At 44.6% G+C, this 23960-nt stretch overlaps 1 protein-coding gene across 1 annotated transcript in view; it reads right to left on the bottom strand.

Moving 5' to 3' along the window:
- LOC138567569 (uncharacterized) overlaps positions 1–19175 on the bottom strand; it is a 197869-nt gene extending 178694 nt beyond the window's left edge. The window contains exon 1 of the mRNA XM_069645921.1: positions 19042–19175. Coding sequence (XP_069502022.1) covers positions 19042–19084 — 43 coding nt within the window. The 5' untranslated portion in view covers positions 19085–19175. The remainder of the gene's footprint in view (positions 1–19041) is intronic.
- Positions 19176–23960: the final 4785 nt, after the last annotated feature.

Below are 23960 nucleotides of genomic sequence, written 5' to 3'. Positions count from 1 at the left end.
CTGAAATGGGTGAGCCATTGGTTGAATAGGTCGAAAGATGGTATTCATCCCGGGGGATGGAGGGTTGGAAGGGAGGAGAGCAGGGAGTAAGCCAGGTCCAGGGAAACAATGACCTTGTTCCAAAGGGGCACATGAGGAGAAGGGTCGGAGATGGGGAGGCGAGGGGGGGAAAGCGTCATAAGTGAGAAGAAAATGGGGAAGTCCATACTAGGGGGCAGGTGAAGGATTGGGAGATCAAATCGGTGGAGCTGAATATTGCGTCCGTGGTGTGCCATGCTATGTGGGTGAATCCTGATACAAGTTGGGTCATTTTGTATTTTGTATTTGTATTTTATTGAATTTTATATAGCGCTTTTATCCAAAGCGCTTTACATAGAACAACAGGTAGTACATACAAAGCAAAGTGAGATGTATCATGAATCCTACATCAGAAAACAGCATACAGAACAATTTACCATGAAACAAACAGTGATATAGAAGCATGTGGCTGAACAATGATCAGAAGCAGCCATTGTTTGTTAGGTAGGTGACTGGAGTAGGTAGGATTTCAAGGAAGTGCGGAAGGAGGAGTAAGAGGTGATGGAGCGTAGCAGGAGAAGGTTCCAATGATGTGGGGCAAGAAGTTGGAAAGAACGTAAATGGGATTGAGAACAAGGAGTAGGTGGGACAGTGAGTAGGAAGTGATCAGCAGAGCGGAGAAAAACAAGAGGCAGAATATGAGGGCTTCGTTGTCAATAAGAGTACGTGCCATGGGTTTGGAGGGTGTGTCAAACCAGATGTTGAGGTCTCCTAGCAGGGTATGCGAAGGGTGAGAGATCCGGATGGCCGCTAGGGAATCACTAAGGGAGCCTGCAAAGTTTCTTGTGGAGAATGGCTACTCCCCCTGCTCTGCTGGATCTGTTGTGAATGACTAGGGAGTTTCCTGTGGAGAAGGCCTTGTGTGGGGTGGGTAGGAAGTCGTCAGAGAACCATGGTTCAGTAATGAAGAGGATGTCTGGGTTTTCGTAGGAGATACATAATTACACCCTGTTCTCGTTGCAAAACAACTCTCATGCCGGAAGGTGCAACGGTTAGGAGTATCATTTGATAACAGGATACTTAAGGATGGGCAAAAAAGAAACATATTGATAAGGGAGGATTTGTTGATTAATGGTGTGTTTATAGACTTGAATACCTATGTTTCCAGAACAAAGAATGTGTGACAAGCCTTTCCATTTTAAATTGGGGGATATACTCTATGAGCATTGGGCAGATTTCAAGAGGCTCCTGGAGATCATATCCGTAGTGGACAAGCTGGTTAGTGCAAGCAACATCCACTGGTGGGCTAATTTCTAGAATGTATACTCATGTACAGAATAACAGAGTTGTTCCCATGCATCCTGCCCTGACTAACTGAAATGCAGATTTGACTGGAATAATAGACAAGGATAATTGAAATCAGATTTGCCTATTGACTAGAAACATATTCATAATTACTGACTGTCATTGATTCAGTATAAATGAATTCACAGATTGCATTGTATTCTGACTATATGGGCTAAGTATGATTCACCTCAGTCAGCTAATTGCCCTATGTGTAGCTCTGAGTGGGCAGGTTTTTTCATATAACTTGAGTGTTTCCAGAGATTGGAACATAGTGGGAAGACCATGTGAAAACTCTAGGTGAAATTCATTAAGAAATTATGTGACCCTGCTATCTCCCACTGGATGTCTGTTGGGCCTTTTCATAGTAGAAAGTTGTTATAATAATAGATTTCTCAGACTAGCGCTCCTGGTGGCTAGAAGAAGACTTTCTATGTGCCGGATGTTGAATGCGTCCGAAGTGTAATGAATGGATAAATTATATGATTGCCATGCAAGAATCGAGGTAGACTAATGCAATCTGTGACAAGGTAGTTCTAGACCTTAAGATAACTGGGAAATATTTCCCACATTTTATGGACGTGTAAACCTGAAAATAAAGATGATGACTAAGACTAATAATAGGAAAGACCACAGATGAGGACCCCTTGATGCGTACTCTGAATGGAGATGAACTACGGAATGGTATGCACACCAATTGAAGGTTTTGGGGTGAATAGTGTGGATTCTGGAGGGAGCCAATCTCAAACTCACTATGTTCTTTTATTTTGCTAGTCCGCTTGATCTGGTTATTGGGTACTATAATTAAGGATATGCATTATGTGTATGATATTATTCACTCACTATTTATTACTTGAACGACTTGATGCATGCTATGTTATTTGATATTTGTATAACACCTACTACCATTGCTTTGGCTTCAAAGTGCTATGGGATGGAAGGCTCTTCGGAAGACCGTAGTCTGTGCAAACATGAAAATCCAAAGAGGATTACATTGCATGTGAACAGTCATTAGAATTAGTTGAATATTTAATTACTAGGAGAGATGACTAGTTTAAAACATTATACAAATCACACAGAGCATTGTATACAGGCTCAGAGATGACTGCCATGTCAGTGACTATGTGACAGCTGGACCGAGTTTTTCATGGGACTCAGCTGTATTATATAGGTTGCAGCACAAGAGGGGAAATAGGTGTTGTAAATAGTCTACCTATCCCTATGGGAAATGCCTACAGTTGAGGGCTCTGCTATACGGCTTTCCAGGAATCAATTGCAGACAGCGGTAGGTTATACAAAGGATTGTTTATTTATTCTTAAGAGTAATAGATACAGCTACATCCTTCTCCTCTCTTGACAAACTCCTTCTGCCTGATCATTATGCAAACCTGCTCAAATTCCACCAAAGTCCATCATGTCTCAGCACACTTTTTCTGGTCACCATATCCCCCCTTGGGGTGTGGGGTGGGCATAGTAGGTGTCACCCTTATACACTGAGTATGGCAACCTTATTACCATATCACCCATGCACACCAAAATATCCCACACAATTTCTCCTATCATACTGTTCCTTTATATTACTCTTCCTCCTCACCACAATTTCATCATCCACTATGTATGGACCTCTTTTCTGTCCTCCTTCAATATCTCTTAAAATCAATCATCCTGGATACCTGGCATCCCTGTCACGCCTACCCCTCATCAACTGAAATGGTGATCTATTGGTGGACACATGTTTCTTTACTCTATGAGCATATAATATTCGGCAAATCTTCTCCAACTCCAATCTCAACATCCTACTCAATTATACAGTTACCTTGATCATTTGATTCAAACGTTCTACCAGCACACTTGCCTGTGGGTGGTACAATGGTCTGGTGACGTGTTTAATTCTACTCTCCCTTACAATTTTAGTCATTTTCTCTGAGACAAATTGTGTCTCATTATCCATGATTATCTCATGGGGTACACCATCTCAGATAAATATATTCTCTATGAACTTTATCACCACCTCTGTCGTGATCTCTCGGGCAAATTGTACCTCTGGAAAATGGGTATAATACTCTATCAATACCAATGCATACTTCTTCCTCGACTTGACCTTGTGAAATGGTCCTATAATACCCATTGTCACTCTAGTCCATGGTTCTGTTTGTATCTCTGCCACATCTAATGGTGGAGTCCTAGTAATTAATATATTTTCACTCATGTTACATTGCACATACACTCTAACTTATCTGTCAATCTCCCTACCCATTCCTGGCCACCAGAAATTCTCTCTGAACAATCCTTTCGTACCGATCATACCAGAGTGGCCAATGTGCGTATTTGCTATTATTTGTACCCTAACATACTTTGAAGGTATTATTCTCTCTACCCTCTTCAGTATTCCCAACACCAACAACAATTCTTCTCCCACTGTACCAAAAGGTTTTATGTTTCCTGGCTGAATATTGGGAAGCGGCCTACCTTCCAGGGCATATTTTCATACTTCTTGCATTTCTATATCACCATTCTGTGCTGTCAACCATCTCTCTTTGGATATGGCACTACCAGCCAACACACACACACTTTTCCCATGGACAATTCTCCATTTCCCATCATGCCAGACTCATCTCTTTGTTTCTCTAAAAGAGGTATTTTCAACAAACAGTTTGCCATTCTGTTATGTTGTCCTTCACTAAATTCTATTTTATAGTTCTTTTTCTACTAGCCTTGATTCTATCCTAAACAACCTTGGTGATGCCCCTAACACTCAATATGTGAAACAAAAGGCTTATGATCAGTTCTCACAATAAATGGTGCACCCCATATATAATGCTAATACCTCTCTCTCTATCACTGAATAAGCTTAGTCAGCGTTTGATAGATTCCTTGATGCAAAACATGTTGTCATTTCTCCTAACTTCTCACCCCCTTGTGTCACTTTGTTACTGGCATCAAGAGTAGTTATTGTTTTCTTTTTCTTGTCAAATGGTTTGAGTGTAGGTGCTTTCAATGTTCACTCCCTCACCCACTCAAATGCTATTTCTTGCTCTTCCTTCCATTTACATTTTACTCCCTTCCGTAGTTGCTCTCTGAGTGGTTCAACAATTGCTACAACATTTTTCCTGTACTTGGTGTAAAACTTGCACATTCCCAAAAATGACACCAGTTTAGTTTTATCCTTGGGCTCTGGTGCTGCGATAATGCCTTTTACTAACAATTCCTTTGAACTGATGCCTTCTTTTGATAATTTATGTGTTAGATATTCCACCTCTTTCTGCTATAGCTTACGCTTCTGCATCTTAACAGTATGCCACAATCCTTGAGTTCCTTCAGTACATCTTTGACTTTCCTTGTATGTTCATCATCATCTTTACTGTATATGAGAATGTCATCCTGAAAGTAAATTACCTTCGGAGTATTCCCTAATAGCTTTTAAAAAATGGAGGCTGCAGAGGCCAGCCCAAGAGGCATCCCATTATAAAGAAACAATCCACATGGTATGATAAACGGTGTTAGTTGCTTGCTCTCTTCTGTCAATCCGATTTGTTGATAAGCACTTCTTAAGTCTATAGTTAAGATAATAGTGGTATCTTGAACACTGTGGATCATCTAGGTTATATTGGGCATGGGATGGGTTTCAACCACAATATTATTGAGACCTCTCAGGTCCACACGTAGTCTAATGGTGTCATCCAGTTTCATCACAAGAAAGATGGGTGCCATCCATTCCGCACCCTCTGCTTCCTCCAGAATACCTTGCCTGACCATGTCTTGCAGCAACACTTACAGGGGTCCTAATAGTCTCATAGGTACCTTCCTGACTCTTCCTTTAAACGGCTGTGCTTCCTTCTTTAGTCTGATGTGGTGTTGATATCCGTTGAACGTTCCCGCTTTCTCTGAGAACAATTCTGGAAATTGTAAGACAATGGCCCTCATTACAACTTTGCCGGTATCCTGGTGGTAATTCCGCCAGGGTACTGGCAAATGGTAATACTGTTTCCGGCACTTGATCTGGCAGTATTACCACTGGATCATGAGTGCCGGGTTGACAGAGTTTATCCCCATTCATGGAGTCCAATCCCCATTCATGGAGTCTAACAGGACTCCATGGGGGATTAGCATCTGCTATGTACAATTTATTAGGAACAATGAATAAAATCACCAATGTTATAAATGCAGTATGCATGATAAGTGTACATGTATAAAGTGCAATGGGCTGAAAATATGTCATGAAATTCATACAATTCAAAAGCACAATAAGGCCAAAACATACAAAAAGAAACCAATTGTACATTAAAGTAATGAATACAGCAGCAAAATAAATAAACAGTTTTCTTCTAAACTGAGCTCTTCAGAGGATGCTAAAACAGTCTCCTCCTCGCTAGTTTCAACATGCAAACACTTCCACTGTGGATAATGTTTTCCTCCGGATTGGATGAACAATTTTTAAACAGTTAATTTGATGTAAGTGAATTCCAGCTCCTCTAAGCAGCAACTGCTCCAAGGGCTTAATGTGGACCTCTCGAACACATAAGGTTCTCCTTTAAAACGTCACTCCAAACGGGCCACAGCATGGTGCCCAAGCATTCAGATGTGTGCAACCTCAGCTCACAATGCAAGCATCTTGAATGTAAAGTCTCTCAAATGAGTTGTGTGTAAAATGAAAGGTTTGTGTAGTTACATTGACATGTCCCCATGCGCCCACATTTTACCAAGAAAAGATAACAAATGACTCCCTTCTCAGTGTTAAAAAAACTCTTGTGGTTTTATTTTTGCGATTCTAAGTTGTCTTTGGGCCCTATGTGATTATACGTGTTTCGACGGCTTGCTCGTCCTTTTCAAATCAGGGCTAAATGGTGCTGGTTTGATAATGTATTCTTTAGGTCTTTGGGCTAATTTCATGGGTTAAATCCCAGAATCATCTTGACTGTAAAGGAGGAGGACAATTTTGCACGAGACTTAACAGTCAAGATGATTCTGGGATTTAACCCATGAAATTAGCCCAACGACCTAAAGAATACATTATCAAACCAGCAGCATTTAGCCCTGATTTGAAAAGGACGAGCAAGTCTTCGAAACACGTGTAATCACATAGGGCACCAAGAACACTTAAAATCGCAAAAATAAAACCACAAGAGTTTTTTTTAACACTGAGAAGGGAGTCATTTGTCATCTTTTCTTGGTAAAATGTGGGCGCATGGGGTCATGTCAATGTAACTACACAAACGTTTTACTTAACAAAACGGAGTTGAGGGACCAAGTACTGCGTAGTTACTTTCCCGTGCGACCCTGAAAAGATAATTACAAGGACACAACCAAGGGCGCTGAGGTCCATCGACAGGATAACCCCGCCCAAATAGGTGCCTCAATAAAAAAGAAAAGTGTGTAAAATGAAGCATGCTCAGGATTTAATCCAAAAATGCCAAATGGGAGAAAAGGTCCTGCTGTTCATCATGGACACAATGAACCTGCTGTTAATATTTGGTCTCAGGCACCCGGTTTCAACTGCATGCTAAACTCTGCTTGGTGTCTCCAGCTCAGTATGGGAGGCCCTTTGTCAACAACATTCACTTTGAAGGCTATTTCCCTATCCTTGAACTTGAGTTCCTGCATGAACCAGCTGATCATTCCTATTTGCTGACCTGAGTATGCACATGGCATCCTAGTAACCGGGTTTAGTAGCCCCACTATTCCCTGTAGTTCTCCTTTGTACATACTGTGTAGAATGATCATATGTAATTAACCTGAATCTGCCACTGGTTCAATTTCTACACCCCCAATCTCAATTGCATAAGAACTACCCCCTCTCCCACTCTGGAATTTCTGTCCAGAAATTTAAATAACATGTCCTAGTCTGCCTTCCAGGCTTTTATCTCCGACCAACTGCCCTCTGGCCTTCCGACTAATGATACTAGTTTACTGGTAGAACAATGTATTACTAGCCATTAATACACTTGCCCCTCTTCTCATGAAAAAGAAGAAAGTGGTGACATCTACTCATGTTGCTTTTACAGTGAAATTCTTGGATGATAGGAAACAGAAAATATTCTTGGGAAGAATTTGGAGGAAGGATCCATTGCCCAGATTTATATGCAAGTATAAAGCCGGAGCCCTTCATTACAAGAAAGCGTTGCTTGCTAGTGAGAAATCATATTTTGAAACCAGAATTGAAAATGCCAAATCCGACAAAAGAGAACTTTTTAAAGTCCTTAGGGAGCTTGAAGGTAAAAATAGGGAGAGTCACCCTGTTCAAACCAGTGACTTTTGGTGCACTGAATTACAATTAGGCTTTTTTAATGAAATAAAAAGCCACCAAAGTAACATCATTAATAATCATTAACAGAAAAATGTGCCTCTTGTGCAACCTAATCCCACTTATAAATCCTCCAACAGATCTAACATATCCTGTGAGGTTCCCCTCTTTGACCTTTCACCTACCTTGGAGGATGCTATTAAAAAGATTATCTCAGAACTTAAACCCCACATCATGTGCTTCAGATACCTGCCCTTCCAGCCTTATCCACCTGCTTGCTCCCTTTCTGTCCAAAATTGTTAGCTCCTCGCTTAATACATCTGTTGTCCCATCCCGCTTGAAGGATGGTGTATAACACCTATTTTTTTATTGATTTCATAGTTTATTACAAACTTTTATCAATTCTTCATACATAGATCAAAAAGAATAAAAAAACTCCATTTAAAATCCCTAACACCTACTTTGAAAAAGCTCACTTTGGACCCTAAGAATGTTAACAACTATCATCCTATCACAAACGTCCCTTTTTTAATGAAGATACTGGACAGGATTGCCTATTTACAGCTTCAAGACCGCATTGAACAATCCGGTCTGCTCAGTGCTCGTCAATCTGGATTCCGTGCAATGCATGGCACGGAGACAGCTTTGATCGACTTGTACTCCAATTTGGCTGAAATAGCTGATAAGGGCAAGCTTGCACTCCTGGTCTTACTTGACCTTTCGGCCGCTTATGACTTGGTGGACCACTCTCTCCTCCTGGACAGGATGAGACACCAAGTCAACTGCTCTGAGCTACAACCTCCTGGTTTGCCTAATTTCCTGGGCCCAGAATGGCACGAGTGGCCATTGACAACTTTAAGGCCCCTCCGGAGCCCCTTTCCTGTGTAGTGCTGCAGGGTGCCTGCCTTTTGCCCATTTTGTTTAATATATATACCTGTCCACTGTGTGATATGCTTGACAATTCTGGTGTCATTTACACTAATTATGCAGATGACACTCGGCTTGTCCTGGAATTGGACGGACACTGTAATATCGACCTTCGTGTGAACAGTATCTATGATATGATCCCAAACTGGATGATTCATAACTCATGAGCACTGAATAATGACAAGACAGAACTTATGGTTATAAAAACCCTTGGTGTTACTCTAAAGTCTGGTCTTACCATGAACCAACATGTTTCCCAAAGAAAAACGTTGTGCTCCTATGTTAATAGGCTCTTGACACAGATTAAACCCTACTTGTGTCCCATACACATCGCCTCCTTAGCTGCTGCGCTTGCCAATTCCTGTACTGACTATTGTAACGTCCTACTTGCAGGCACCTCCAAAAAAAATCTTCATAGTCTCCAAGTAGTCCAAAACAAAGCAGTCAGGACTATCTGTAATCTGGGACCGCGCAATCATGCTACCCAGTCAAGACTAAATCTACACTGGCTGCCAATTCACCATCGCATCTGCCATAAAATCCTGACCCTGTCATATAAATGCCTATCCAATCAAGCACCCCGCTACCTGCCTAATAAAATAACTAGAACTCCTGCTACTCGCATTCTTAGGTCTATTGACCACTTTAAGCTTCTTGTTCCTCAGTTTAAGCTAAATAACTTTGGTGGCCACTGCTTTTCTGCTCAGGCCCCTATTCTCTGGAATTACATGCCCATTTGCATTGGTAACGCATCATGCCTCGTAGGCTTCAAAAGAGCCATCAAGACATTTTTTGTTCACTTCTAATGATTAGGATAGCTCAACTTTTGGTGTTGTCTCCCAAGCTTTGACCTCATTAGCTATCTGTCTTCTTTGCAGAACACTGAGGTCTTCGGGCATGTTGTGCCCTAAAAGAAACCAATAACAAAACAATAAGTGGGTCTCACAATACTTGCAAATTCAGCGGAGTCTTCATCTGGATCCCACACCATTAACACCCCCTTCCTGTGCGCAGACAAATTCTTCAGGCATCTCTTGTCAAATATTGTGCATGAATCCTTCACTTATGACTGCTGCTTCTTTCCTTTGTCTCGTAGTAGCATTTCTGAAATTCCTATTCCTTCACGCTTTCGCAATGTGTCCAATTCCTTTACATACATTGCAGATCTTTCCAAGAGCTGGACAAGTTTGTGACATTGCAATGTGATAAGTGGCCATTGTTGGCTACATCCTTTGCAGTATTACATGCCTTGTCCCTCCTAGTTTCAAAAGCGCATATTTACATGTGATCTGTAATTTCTCATTATCAATCTTCTTGCAGGCTGCAGATGAGCTTTCCATACTCTTGGATAGGCAATTGACTCCATCTAGGGATGGTTCAGATTCTTCCCATATACTCTCCCTAATTTGGTCTTTTGTGGTGTGCACCATCAATTTCTCTCTCAATACTTCATTTTGAAATTGTCCAAAGTTACATCTCACAGCAATTCCCCTAAGAGCAGCAAGGAATTTATCAATAGAGTCTCTGTAACGCTCACCTGAATCCTTCGGAGGCGCAGGTCTGGGCTGGGGGTTCTCGGAGTCTTCTAGGGTCACGCGCAGGCCTCGAATGCCACCCTGGAAAGGCCCTTTCCTCACTGAGATCTTGATCTGAAGGGTGAGGTGTCTGCAATTATGAGAGCAAGGGGTTAATATGGATATATAAGCCTGACTGGGCAAGCTGCCTCCCCTTCCTGGTCCTCCCCAAGTAGTTCGTAGGCTAAATGTGCTCACCTTATGTAGGTGAAAGCGGAGCTCTCCATCCTGCGTCTGTGCAGGGGCGCCGAAGCCAGTTACTTCACTGGTTAATTGTCCAGCCTCATGGGTGCAGAGGATGAAGATTTGGAGCAAGGCCGTTGTTAGCAGCACGAACGGCGGTTGCTTGAATATGGAGGTCCGGAGAGCGATGGAATGGCGAAGGTATTGCAGGCAAGTAAGTAGAAAATGTCAATTCGAAGTTAAAAGCACTTCTTAATGTCTCTTTTCCTTTTTCAGGTCGCAGAAGCAGCTGGGTAGAAAAATGGATGTCGAGGAATGCGCCGATGAGTGAGAAAGATGAGAGCTGCCCAAAACACGTGCGTATAGATGGAGTTTTGTATTTCTTAATGATGTCCTTTTGTTTTGCAGATGCGAGTAGCAGCGTCGGCGGAGGCGAGAAGAATGCAGCGCAGGTAAGGAAAGTTTCACGGAGGTTTACTAACCAATGTCTTTGCTTCCACAGGTTGCCGGAAAATGGAAAGCTGCAGCCCGTGGCTTGAGATGCACCGATGGACTGGGTAAGTGCTGCGCTGGTTTTTATCTCGTGCTAACCTGGTGTTCTTTTCCCTTTTCAGATGCTGCTGAAGACGAAGATGGTATTTCAGAAGGTAAGATTGCAGATTTCTCTTCCCCAGATGCAGAAGTTGAAGATTCTCTGGAGCTGACACGGTGAGCGTCCTGCTGCTATTGCAGAATAACGCGAAGCACGTTGCTCTGATCGGGCGTGGTTTAAATAGCTTACTGGAGTGCTTAGGTGTCTCCTTCCACAGCAGCCTCGCCCAGGTAAGAAGTCCCAGCTTCCAGAATAGTTCCAGTATCCAGTCCCAGGGAGTGGCGCTGGCCACACCCAGAAGGTAAAGTAGTTCCAGCCATGGATGGATGAGGATTTCATCCTGCAGGTGAGTGAGCAGCATGGTCTGCAGCAGGTAGGTCCACCCAAGCACCATTCCTTACATCATGAGCCCGGCACGTCCTGTGCCGGGACTGGGTCCCCTTATGAGCCTGGCGCCACTGGCGCCAGGACAAGGTCCATAAGGCCCCTATGGGAGCCGATGGGTGCCTGGAAATGAAGTTGTGACCCAGCTTCCGAGGCAGTTGGGCTAAACCTGACTCCTTGGAGGCTGCGGTCATGACAGCACCCCCCCTCAAGGCCCCTCCCAAGCTTGTCTTTTCCGGAGGTTTTGGCTTGTTGGGAAAAGCCCGATGAAATTTTCGGACTAGACGAGGTGCATGTACATATTCTGAGGGTTCCCAAGATCTCTCCTGGGGTCCATATCCCTTCCAATCAATCAGGTAGTATAGTTTTGATTTGGAAATTTTGGAGTCCAAGATGTCTTGAATTTCAAATTCGGATTCTCCGTCAACTTGGATTGGCTCAGGAGGTTTAGTCAAACGGGTTCCGGGTTGCACAGGTTTCAGGAGAGAAACATGGAAGACAGGATGTATCTTCATTCGAGTAGGTAATTCTAGTTTGACAGCCACTGGGTTAATCACGGCCGTGATCGAGTAGGGTCCTAAATATCTTGGGTTGAAGGTGCGTGGCCCTTTTAAAGATAAATGTTTAGTGGACAGCCAGACTTGATCTCCTTTTTGATATTGAGGAGCCTCTTTTCGATGTTGGTCTGCTCCTTTTTTGTATGATTCTTTAGCTCGTTGAAGATGAGCTGTGGCTTCTTTAAATGCTTGAGTTATCGTCGCATGCAGATGGTCAACAGCGGGTGTTCCGAGAGCTTGAGGTGGGTCCAGGTTTGAGGTTCGAGGATGACTTCCATACAGCAGGAAAAAAGGGGTTTTTCCCGTCCCAGAATGGATTGAATTATTGTAAGCGTATTCAGCAATCCAAAGGACATCCTTCCAAGTACCCTCGGATTGATGCAACATGCAGCGCAGATATTGTTCTAAAGTTTGGTTAGTTCTCTCAGTCTGCCCGTCGGTTTGAGGGTGATGGCTGGTGGAAAGTCGTACATCAATTTGTGCTAAACGACAACAACTCCGCCAAAAATGGGAAATAAATTGGCTCCCTCGGTCAGAGATTAGTACTGAAGGGAAACCGTGCAACCGGACAATGTTTTCAAGAAATTCTCGAGCTAGAATGGAAGCTGTAGGTAAACCCTTCAGTGGGATAAAATGAGCCATTTTTGAAAAAAGGTCCACGATCACTAGAATTGTGTTGTATCCGGAGCAAGGGGGTAAATCCGTGATAAAATCCATCGAGAGCGTGTGCCAAGGGCCTGGTGGAATGTCTATTGGACGTAGTAATCCTGCTGGTTTTTCCTTCTGACTCTTGTTTTGTGCGCAGATACCACAAGAAGCCACAAACTCTTTAACATCTTTCCTCCAAGATGGCCAACAAAAATGCCTTTTAATTTTCTCTGAGGTTTTGGCAACTCCAGGATGTCCTTCCATTAGAGAATCATGGTAGCAGGTGATGACCTGTTTTTGTAAGTCAGCGCAGGGTAAGAATAGTCTTCCTTGGAAATACAATAGGTTCTGATCTATTGTAAAATCCTTTCCTTTCAATTGCCAATTCGATGAGTCTTCGGGAGTTATTAGTTGATTGACCCTTGCTTTAATCTTTTCGAGGGATAGTGTGTTGATTGCTCCTAATATCTTTTGTTCAGGAATTATTGGCACCGGCTCCGGATTAGCTGTAAATTCGTCTACCCCTATCCGGGAAAGGGCGTCTGCTTTTCCGTTCCTAACGCCTGGTCGATATGTGATTACAAAATCGAATTCTGCGAAGAATAAAGCCCAGCGTAGTTGCCTCGAAGATTGAGCTTTAGCTGACTTCAGGTACTGGAGGTTACGGTGATCCGTGATTACAGTTACTGTGTGCCGGGCTCCCAAGAGATAATGCCGCCAGGCCTTAAAGGCGGACTTAATTGCCAAGAGTTCTTTGTCCGTAATTGTGTAGTTGATCTCAGGGGCCGAAAATTTGCGAGACCAAAAGGATACAGGGTGTAACTGGTGCGTTTCGGGGTCTCTTTGTGACAGCACCGCCCCCATTGCAAGACTGGAAGCGTCTGTCTCGACGATGTAGGGAAGTTCTGGACGGGGATGCCTTAAGACTGGAGCAGAGATAAATTTGGCTTTTAATTCTTGGAAGGCTTGTTCGGCTTCTGGAGTCCACTCGAATTTTTTATTCTTTTTCAGAAGAGCCGTGATAGGTTGGATTACCCGAGAGAATTCAGGAATGAACCTTCGGTAAAAATTAGCGAAGCCCAACATGCTCTGTACACCTTTCACGGAAGTTGGGGAAGGCCATTTGGTGATAGCATCCACTTTTCTTGAGTCCATGTGAACTCCGTTGGGTGATAAGATGAACCCTAAAAATTCCACTTCTTTTGCGTGAAAGGTGCACTTCTCCAGTTTAGCAAACAAGCGGTGTTAGCGAAGTCTCTGTAAAACCGCTGTGACGTGTCTACGATGATCAGTTTCTGAGGCTGAGTATACCAGGATGTCGTCAATATAAACGACTACGCACACATCAATAAGTTCTCTGAGGACATCATTCATGAAAAACTGGAAAGCGGCCGGTGCGTTACATAGTCCGAAGGGCATTACTTGATACTCAAATAATCCATATTTAGTGCGAAAGGCCGTCTTCCATTCGTCGCCCTCCTTAATGCGTACCAAATGGTAAGCTCCTCTGAGGTCTAACTTTGTGTATATGCAGGCGCCTTTTACCTGGTCCAATAATTCAGGAATCAAGGGCAACGGGTATCGGTTTTTGACTGTAATCTGGTTCAGGGCGCGATAATCGATACAAGTTCTTAGGTCACCTTCCTTTTTCGGGACGAAGAACAAAGCTGAGGAAGCCGGGGATTTCGAGGGGCGGATGAATCCGTTAGCCAAGTACTGGTCCAAGTATTGCCTGAGATGGAGGTTTTCTGGTTCAGTGAGGGCATATATTCTACTGCACGGAGGGGTGGACCCAGGTATTAGGTCTATCTGGCAGTCGCATGACCGATGCGGAGGCAGGGTGTTGGCTTGATCTTTCTGAAAGACGTCGCTGAACTCTTGGTATTCCAGAGGTAATCGGGGGTCCTCGGAAGTGATGGCTGCTAGCTTGATTTCGGGCTGAGGATAACAGGTTGAAGCGCATTCTGGAAACCGAATTACCTTGGCTCGCCAGTCTATCTGAGGATTGTGCTTTTCCAACCAAGGCATTCCCAGAATCACCTGAAACTGCGGGGCCTTGATTACATCAAACACGATCTTCTCCCGATGTCCGTCTTGACATAACAACGTTACCTCCATGGTGGTATGAGAAACTGGTCCGGAAGCTATTTCAGTACCATCCACTGTAGTGATTACGTCCTTTACCATCTTGGGACGTAGGGGAAGATCCATCCTGGTAGCCAAATCTTGGTCCACATAATTACCGATTGCTCCGCTATCAATGTATACTTTGATAGCATGCATGCGATCTGGTCTATTGGGACTTATGAGGACCATAGGCATTACCAAATGCGAGGTCAAGGAACTGGTTTTAACGCTCGGCAAGCGGACCTCTACGCTTGTCGGGCGAGGTCGTTTCCCGATTCCAGTTTCTCAGCATTTTTATCAGAAGCTCCTACGGTCTTCTTGACCGGTTTCACTGAGCAATCACGAAGGAAATGTCCAGAATTCCCACAGTATAGGCACAGCTGTAATTGCCATCTTTTTTCCCGTTCTTTCTGAGTTAATGGTCCTTTTACTACTCCTATTTGCATTGGTTCCACAGAGTCATTCCCTTTAGCGGAGCTCTGAGGTCTTGAAAGTACCCGGGTTTCAAATCTGGATCGATCGGTCTTCCTGTTCTGTAGCCGATGATCTAATTGGACTACTAGGTCGATATAATCTGAACAGTCTTGCGGCGGATTAACCACCTGTGCTAAAACGTCTTTAAGTTCCCCACGTAGACCTCTGTAGAAGAGCGTGATTCTCTTATCTTCAGGCCACCTGGTCTCAACCACCAGTCTATTAAAGGACGCTATGTAAGCCAGGAGATCCTGATTACCTTGTCTGAGTGACAGGAGTTCATTGTCCAAGGCCTGCCCCTGTGAATGTCTTGCGAACAACTTTTCCATACTGGTCTGAAAGTCTTGAAAGTTATAGAGGAGCGGGTCATCCTGTGTCACGAGAGGAATGGACCAATCTGCAGCACTACCGCTAAGATAGGAAAGTACAAACGCAACCTTGGCTTGGCCCGTTGGGAATGCGGCGGGTCTACACAGAAAGTGCAAGCGGCATTGATTGATGAATACTGCATATCGCTTTGGATCACCGGAAAAACATTCGGGCGGGGCCAAAGGCACATTCCCTGGCAGATTAATTTGCACCGGATTACTTGAGGTTGTAGGAGTGCAGCCCCCTCCATAGGGAGGCAGTGGCGTCTGTCCCGCTTGAGCCTGTAGCAACTGTCTGGCCAGATCATCCGTCCGTTCCTTGGCAATGATCAACTCCCTTCGTAAAGCGTTTGTTTCTTGGCGAGATGCGTGTACTTCTGCCCTTAGTTCCCCAAGCAATTGAGCCAGTTGATCTGTGTCCGAGGTTTCCATTGCGCCTGGGTGGGAAAATTGCGGTAGGCTTCGCGTTCTGTAACGCTCACCTGAATCCCTCGGAGGCGCAGGTCTGGGCTGGGGGTTCTCGGAGTCTTCTAGGGTCACGCGCAGGCCTCGAATGCCACCCTGGAAAGGCCCTTTCCTCACTGAGATCTTGATCTGAAGGGTGAGGTGTCTGCAATTATGAGAGCAAGGGGTTAATATGGATATATAAGCCTGACTGGGCAAGCTGCCTCCCCTTCCTGGTCCTCCCCAAGTAGTTCGTAGGCTAAATGTGCTCACCTTATGTAGGTGAAAGCGGAGCTCTCCATCCTGCGTCTGTGCAGGGGCGCCGAAACCAGTTACTTCACTGGTTAATTGTCCAGCCTCTTGGTTGCAGAGGATGAAGATTTGGAGCAAGGCCGTTGTTAGCAGCACGAACGGCGGTTGCTTGAATATGGAGGTCCGGAGAGCGATGGAATGGCGAAGGTATTGCAGGCAAGTAAGTAGAAAATGTCAATTCGAAGTTAAAAGCACTTCTTAATGTCTCTTTTCCTTTTTCAGGTCGCAGAAGCAGCTGGGTAGAAAAATGGATGTCGAGGAATGCGCCGATGAGTGAAAAAGATGAGAGCTGCCCAAAACACGTGCGTATAGATGGAGTTTTGTATTTCTTAATGATGTCCTTTTGTTTTGCAGATGCGAGTAGCAGCGTCGGCGGAGGCGAGAAGAATGCAGCGCAGGTAAGGAAAGTTTCACGGAGGTTTACTAACCAATGTCTGTGCTTCCACAGGTTGCCGGAAAATGGAAAGCTGCAGCCCGTGGCTTGAGATGCACCGATGGACTGGGTAAGTGCTGCGCTGGTTTTTATCTCGTGCTAACCTGGTGTTCTTTTCCCTTTTCAGATGCTGCTGAAGACGAAGATGGTATTTCAGAAGGTAAGATTGCGGATTTCTCTTCCCCAGATGCAGAAGTTGAAGATTCTCTGGAGCTGACACAGTGAGTGTCCTGCTGCTATTGCAGAATAACGCGAAGCACGTTGCTCTGATCGGGCGTGGTTTAAATAGCTTACTGGAGTGCTTAGGTGTCTCCTTCCACAGCAGCCTCGCCCAGGTAAGAAGTCCCAGCTTCCAGAATAGTTCCAGTATCCAGTCCCAGGGAGTGGCGCTGGCCACACCCAGAAGGTAAAGTAGTTCCAGCCATGGATGGATGAGGATTTCATCCTGCAGGTGAGTGAGCAGCATGGTCTGCAGCAGGTAGGTCCACCCAAGCACCATTCCTTACATCATGAGCCCGGCACGTCCTGTGCCGGGACTGGGTCCCCTTATGAGCCTGGCGCCACTGGCGCCAGGACAAGGTCCATAAGGCCCCTATGGGAGCCGATGGGTGCCTGGAAATGAAGTTGTGACCCAGCTTCCGAGGCAGTTGGGCTAAACCTGACTCCTTGGAGGCTGCGGTCATGACAGTCTCCCTGGAGCTGATCCCCAGTGTAAAACCTCTGTCTTTTTCCAAGATAACAATGTCTTTCTTTTTGTATTGCTTTACCATTCTTGCCACCACCTCCTCATAGATGTTTAAACCCTCTCCTTCGTGAGCTGCCAATATTGGAGGAAGGGTTATGCAGACTTCTCGGCCCTCTGAACCTAAGTTGTGCATGAATATTGCTTTTTTCCTACATGCAGACAATCTATTTCCATTGTCAAATTCAGCCTTCCATCTACGCCATGGTATTGGGAGCCATCCAAAGTCTTTCTGGAATTTAGGAGGTGGATCTAGACCATCCCACTTTCATTTCCACTTATTGCATTAATAAGGCTTTCTAGGAATCATCTGCAAACATCAGTAGGTTATACAAATGATTGCTTGGATTGCCAAATGCAGAAATGCAGATATTGTAGCAGCCGGAAGAGAGTCCAGCATGATTAAGCCAGCTCGAAAAAAGTGTCTTGAGGTGAAGAATAGGCTTTTGGCTACTTCTTGGGCTTTGCAGTCAATGTGAGACCCAGTCGAGGTTCTCGGGGGCAAGTGAGTCCTTACTTCTACCCTTCCCAGTCAGGAATGTTTGTAGAGAGACCTTGCAGGGTCCTGTCACCTGTGGCAGGGTCTTGAGTACCAGTGCCACAGTTGCAGTAGACCCTGCCCAGTCCTCTTTTCATCCCACATGGGCCCTGGAGATGGTTATGAAGAGCGTTCCTCTTCTTTGGAGCTTGCTGTCTTCACCTCTATGGCAGAAGACTTTGGAAAAGACTGTATTCACAACAGAGTTTCGTGTGAATCCTTCTTGTCTCGGAGGTCAAAGATGAATCAAGTTAGGGGAAGGATAAGGGAAGCAACCCCCGGAAGCAAACCATCCCCCCAATACAGGAAAGATGCTCCAACAGATTGCTTCAGCAGAGAGAGTCTGTTGTCAAGGGTCTCATCCAGGCTGCTGTGAGAAGTGTCTTTTTCCTGCTGGTATCATACCCAGAATGCTGTGTCTGCAGGAAGTGGAGAGGCGGGACAGTACGTTTGGGAGCCCTACTGACACCAAGATGGTAAAACCCCTCTGTAGTCCTCCAGGCTGTTCTAACTCTGCACCCTTCCTCTGTCTGCCTACATCAGAAGGTCTCCAGTAATCTGCACCCTACTGTGAGCTGGCCATTGTCGTGACATGACTCTCTTCGAAGCACCAGTTCCCAGGGAACCTCTCAGGGAGGATTCCCGTTCTCTGGAGGAAGTTGTTGATGCCCCTCAGAGGCATCAGTCCCACAAGGTTATTGTCCCAGGCCATATGGCTAATACATAAAAGGCCCTGTCATGCCCGAGTCACTGCTTAACAAGCTGACAATAATATGACATGTGTAGAGGAGGAGCCAAATGCCTCTACCGGAAGTCCCACCCATATTTTACCTATAGGTTGGCAACTGGAAATTGCGAAATATGGTGATGAGCGCTGTGCTCATACATTACATTACTACATGATGTGCGCGGGTGAGGGCCATAGAAGAGGGTGGAGCATGGGAAAGCCCGCCAGAGAAGGGGAAGTGAACGGAAGGTACGGGCACGGAGGGAGAATTCCTGTGTGCCTGCGCAATAACCACCTGCTTAAGTTAAGGAATAAAACTACAATTTAAATAGTACTTTGTGTTGTTTATTATTCATTTAGAAAGCAACCTTTCAACATTAGTCTCCGGTCAACCAGGAAGTCACTTACCTAAGTTTTCAAGCATTTCGTGTTCTGCAGAAGGGTTGGCCATTTTGCTTCAAACGCCTGACAGTTAGTGTCCAAACTCACTGTAGTAAGGTAAACTCTGTCTCCTGGTGGATCGCCGACCGAAATTACGTGTTCATACCTGGAATTTTAAAGGAAGCAGATGTTTATTAAACAGAAGACTGTGGTTCTTGTACCGAGCTATCTGTCACCAACTTTGTAGCAGGAAGAAAGTTCATATGTTCCTTGCTCCTTGGAAGAGATGTGTGTGTTTTAGAAATAAGGCAGTTTGTGAGTAAACTACATGAAAATGCTATAATATATTTTCAACAAATATGTATTTATTAAAACAACAACAACCCCTCCTCTCTGCACATAAAACAAGACCAACAAGGGGGGGTCTCTAGAGCTCAAGGTCACATGTCAGAGGTCGCACTTTGAATGGTTGACTAGCTGTCTTGGCAGATCATGAGCTCTCAGTGACATATTTACAATAAGGACAACTAGGCCTTGGCCTAGGGCGGTAGATTTTATGAGGGTTGCAACATTTAGTGTTTCATTTTTATGACAGAAACATCATTATTCATGCAAAAGTGGGCATGGCTTGTCAGCGAAAAAAGAAACGTTTACCAAGATATAACATTCGTACTGGCTTAAGCTGAACGTCTCTTGCAGTCGTTGAACTCACACCTTTAGAAAACTTCTTGTGAGACATTGTGGCGGTATGATGATCAGCAAACGTGTGCCACGAATGAAGAAAAAATAGTAAGACAAACTTTCTGTAATTGGATAATTATCTCAGTGTGTCTGCAGCATGTGCCTGAGAGGAGGGTTATCTTCACCAAGTAACCTATTGATTAAATTAATATTAAATGGTACCTCAATGGCATCTGTGCACAGACAAATACCGTATTAGGTAAGCTATAATATGATTAGTGAATCTGTCGAACAATTGAAATCAATTTTTCAGTATAAATGAATTCATTGAAAGTAGCTGCTGCCTGTGTTTGGTATAACGTTACTTCGCCGACCTATTTTTCATCGTGGTACTTTTCATTGCCAAAATTTTCATCACCAAAAACCCGGTTATTTTATTTTTTTATTTTGGGGGGTGTTTTGTTGGGGTTGGGGTATGATTATAATAGTAAAGGGGGGTCTTGGCAGGGAACCCCCCCCCCAGAATAAAAAAAAAAAAAAACAGGGTTTTTGGCAATGAAAAATCTGGCGATGAAAAGTACCACGAAGAAAAATAGGTTGGCGAAATGACATGGAGCCCTGTGTTTCGCCTGTGCTTTGCCTTTATCAAGGCTGTGCAATTGTATAAATTGTCAAATGAGGTCCAGCTTTATACTTTCGATGGTTATTCAATGTTAATTTCGAAGTGCTGTTTTTGTATGCTTGGCAGCCTTACTCTAGCACAATATTACAGGAACTTTCTTTCAAAATGTGCGGCGTACATTTAGCAGGGTATCCCAATCCCCCCTCCAAGTCTTATAATCCCTTGGTAACACTGCATATCGAGTCAGCGATTCATTGTGAAGGACGATATGAACGATGGGTGAATGTCCAGTAACAAGTGTAATGCCTAGGGGTGGAATCTAATATGACAAAATAACAGGGAAAGGTAAGAGTATGCATAAAAGTGCATTTCACTAGAGATATGTTGCTGAAGAATGCAACAATAAGACATAGTTGTTTTTAACAGTACAATAATACACACAAATCAATTACAACATTTGATTCTGGAACATAGAAAACTTAAATGTTAGGGGTCTACACAGTAGTGCAAAGATGCGCTGGCCGCCAGCTCCCTTCCATACATTGGGGTTGGGAGCGTCCTTCCAACATACATTTATGACTGGCTCCCACCAACCACTTGGTTGCTTGGAATGCATTTCACAGAGAAAGAGCCTGTCTTTGTGAAACACCCTGCTTGGGGGTTGGAAATGCAAGTGTGACAGTTGCGGTTGAAACCGCAGCTGCCACACTTGGAGAAGGTGCACCAGCAGTGAAGTCCTTATCTGGCACATTTGGATTGGGACAGCAAGTCCATCATAGGGGCAGGTGATGAAGTAGAAAGTGCCCACAAGCATTACAGTGGAAGGAATAAAGGCAGGAGCTGCACAGAGCACCCCACTGAACGTATTGAGTGATGTGAGGGCAGTCGCAGTGGTTAAGCAAGTGGGTACTGCATAGAGGAAGGCACTAGGTGATACACATAGGCCTGGAGGAGCTTCAACTAGTTCCTGCAGTTATGTCAGGGGAAATATCTGCAGTTGAGACTGTGTTCAAAAGTCTGCATTGGCTGTACATTATGTTCTGTCATCTCATCCCCTGGGCATTTGCTGACCTCCTCAGTTATGATATGATATGATGTGGCATTTATAAGGCACCTGTACACAAGTGTTTCTAGGCGCGTCAAGACAAGGCGGGGGAAACAAAGGGAGGACAAAATAACGAACTTACTAGGCCTTGTTTCATTCAGATCACGCAAGTGCAGGGAAGAGGGAAGGGGAGAAGTGCCGGGGGGGGGGGTGGAAGTGCAGTTAACTCACAAGTGCAGCCAGCGGGTGGCTGATAAGTGCAGAGAGAAGGGACTGTAGGGTTGTAGATACAGACCCTTAAGTGCTGGGGAGACCGGCGACCCTGCAAGGGCAACTGGACATGCAGGAGCCTGGGCCGAGTTCAGAGGGTGACCAGGTGACCAGTGCGCAGAGCAGTTAGGTGCATCAGCAGGGGAGAGTTCCCTATCTGAACCTTGGCAAGGCTGTTGTACAGGTAGTCTTCAAATGGTTCTCCTCCTTTGTGTCAATGGAACTTCCAACATTGGCCATGCATGATGATTGACTATGGGTATGTGGCCATGTTGTGTAGCATAAGGCAGATCTGTAGTAGGTCGCCAGCCTTCAACAGTGTTTCTTGGATTCAACTTATCCTTTGGTGCAAACACATCAAGCATTGTGTTACTATGCCAATGGTTCTCTCAATGGCACTGCTAGTATGCAGGTGACCTCTGTTGTAGCACTTTATCCCTCTTGTTGTGGGGTTGTTGGATGGCATTGCGAGCCATGAATTTTGTAGGTATCTTCTATGACTTATGAGCTAGTGAGGAAGGTGGGGTAAGTTCAGACCAGAACTGGAATCTGTCTGTAGTTAGTAACTTGTGAATTGAGGAAGCTGTTGAGGGTGTGAGGTGAATGTCAAAACATGCCCATATATCTTTGTACACTGACTTACCTACCAGGACCTTATGCCAATCTTTCCATGTGTGCCTTGATGCCACACTGCCCTCCAAAATGCCAGCATCATGCCATAATGTATGGGAGCATTGGGAGTAGGCAGTGAACCACAGGTGTGCATCACACACCGTTTGTACGTTGATATTGGTGTATGTAACCTTTCCTGTTGTAGAAGGTACATGACTCAATGACAGGTCTTTTGATGGCCAGATGTGTGCCATAAATGGTACCGGTGACCATGAGGAACTTAGAATTGTCATAGAAGGCCTCCTGTGAGGTTCTAATGTCCTTAGGGGTGACTGTAAAGGTAAAATAACATGCCACATATGGCTTTGGTGACTATAAATGTTCATAGTACTTTGCTAATAGAGGGTTGAGATGGGTGTCTGCACGTAACTTTCATACCAAAAGCTTGCAGGTGCGAGGATTCAGAATAGTCTCATGTGGTTCCCATGTTACCGACCGGAAAACTGGGAAGGCTTGTGGGTTCCAGGGCAGCTGCCAGATGGGAAAAAACAAAGAAGCAGAAAACCCCTGATGGTGTTTGGATGTCAATATTCAATGCTTCAGTCCGAGAGAAGTAGGAACCAGAATAAAATGCAGGAATGATCATGAGAAGAAATTGGATGAGTTGTGGAACCAGGACGCAAGAAGTGAAGGAATAGGAACTAGGAAAAGGAAACAGTTAGGAGCATCTGCATGACTTGGAACAGAGCTGATGTATTGAGAAACACTTGTTTCAATGTCTGGTTCCCTTTTAAGCTTCTTCTCAGTACGGCCGGCAACGACAACGGAAGTCGCCATCTTACTAGTAACATCATGGCATTCAACGTATGCTACAATGAGTGCATCTGCCATCTTGGGGAGGTCGTCTATAGTTCCTTGCGTAGGCCTTCTTGATTGAGGGCAAAGCCAGAGTACAGAGGTGCTGAGGTAGATAAACCGCTTAGCAGTGACATGTGTGCCAAAGGGACGAGTATGCAAATACCAGAGCTATGAGAGTATGCCTTCTCCTATTCAGTTCGAGACTGGCTTCCATGGATGGGTATGGTGAAAATGATGTCAGCGAAGTGTAGAAGCATGGGTGTTGGAGGTGGGTTCTCGGGTTTGATCACAGGGGCCGTACTCCTTCCAGTCCACTACGTATTGTAGACGTCCTTGATGATATCAGGAATCACAAATGTAAGAGACTTCATACTCCGGTCCATCAGGTGTAATCACAGGTATAGGAGATTGCCTAGCACATCCAGGAAAACAGTCAACATGGAACACAGGTTGTATTAGTGACCAGGAAGGGTGAAGCTGCAGGGCAAAAGCCACCAGGTTGATACAACATGTGATCCGAAAGGGAGCAAAATATTTAAGGGACAACTTGGAAGGAAGTAGGTGAGCCGGAAGGCACCGTGAAGATAGCCACAAAGAATCACCTATCATCAGAAGTGGTTCTGGAGATCGTTTTCTATCTGCGTATTCCTTGACTCTGGCTTCAGAGTTGTGGAGGCATGTTTTGGCCTGTTTATGGCCATTCTGGATATGTTATGTTGATTTATACCGTGCACCACAACCTCCCAAGGACCGTCTCCAGGTGCTCCATCATATATTAGTTTGTGCATGAAAGGAACATATGTCTCGGAAGAGATGGCTCTAGTGAATACTTGAGGATGACATGTGTATGACCAGTAG

This window comes from Ambystoma mexicanum, chromosome 2p (genome assembly GCF_040938575.1).
Source record: "Ambystoma mexicanum isolate Mex_15411 chromosome 2p, UKY_AmexF1_1, whole genome shotgun sequence".
Taxonomy (NCBI): Eukaryota; Metazoa; Chordata; class Amphibia; order Caudata; family Ambystomatidae; genus Ambystoma; species Ambystoma mexicanum.
Note: the sequence above shows the minus strand (reverse complement) of the source record. Positions and strands in the feature narration are given on the sequence as shown.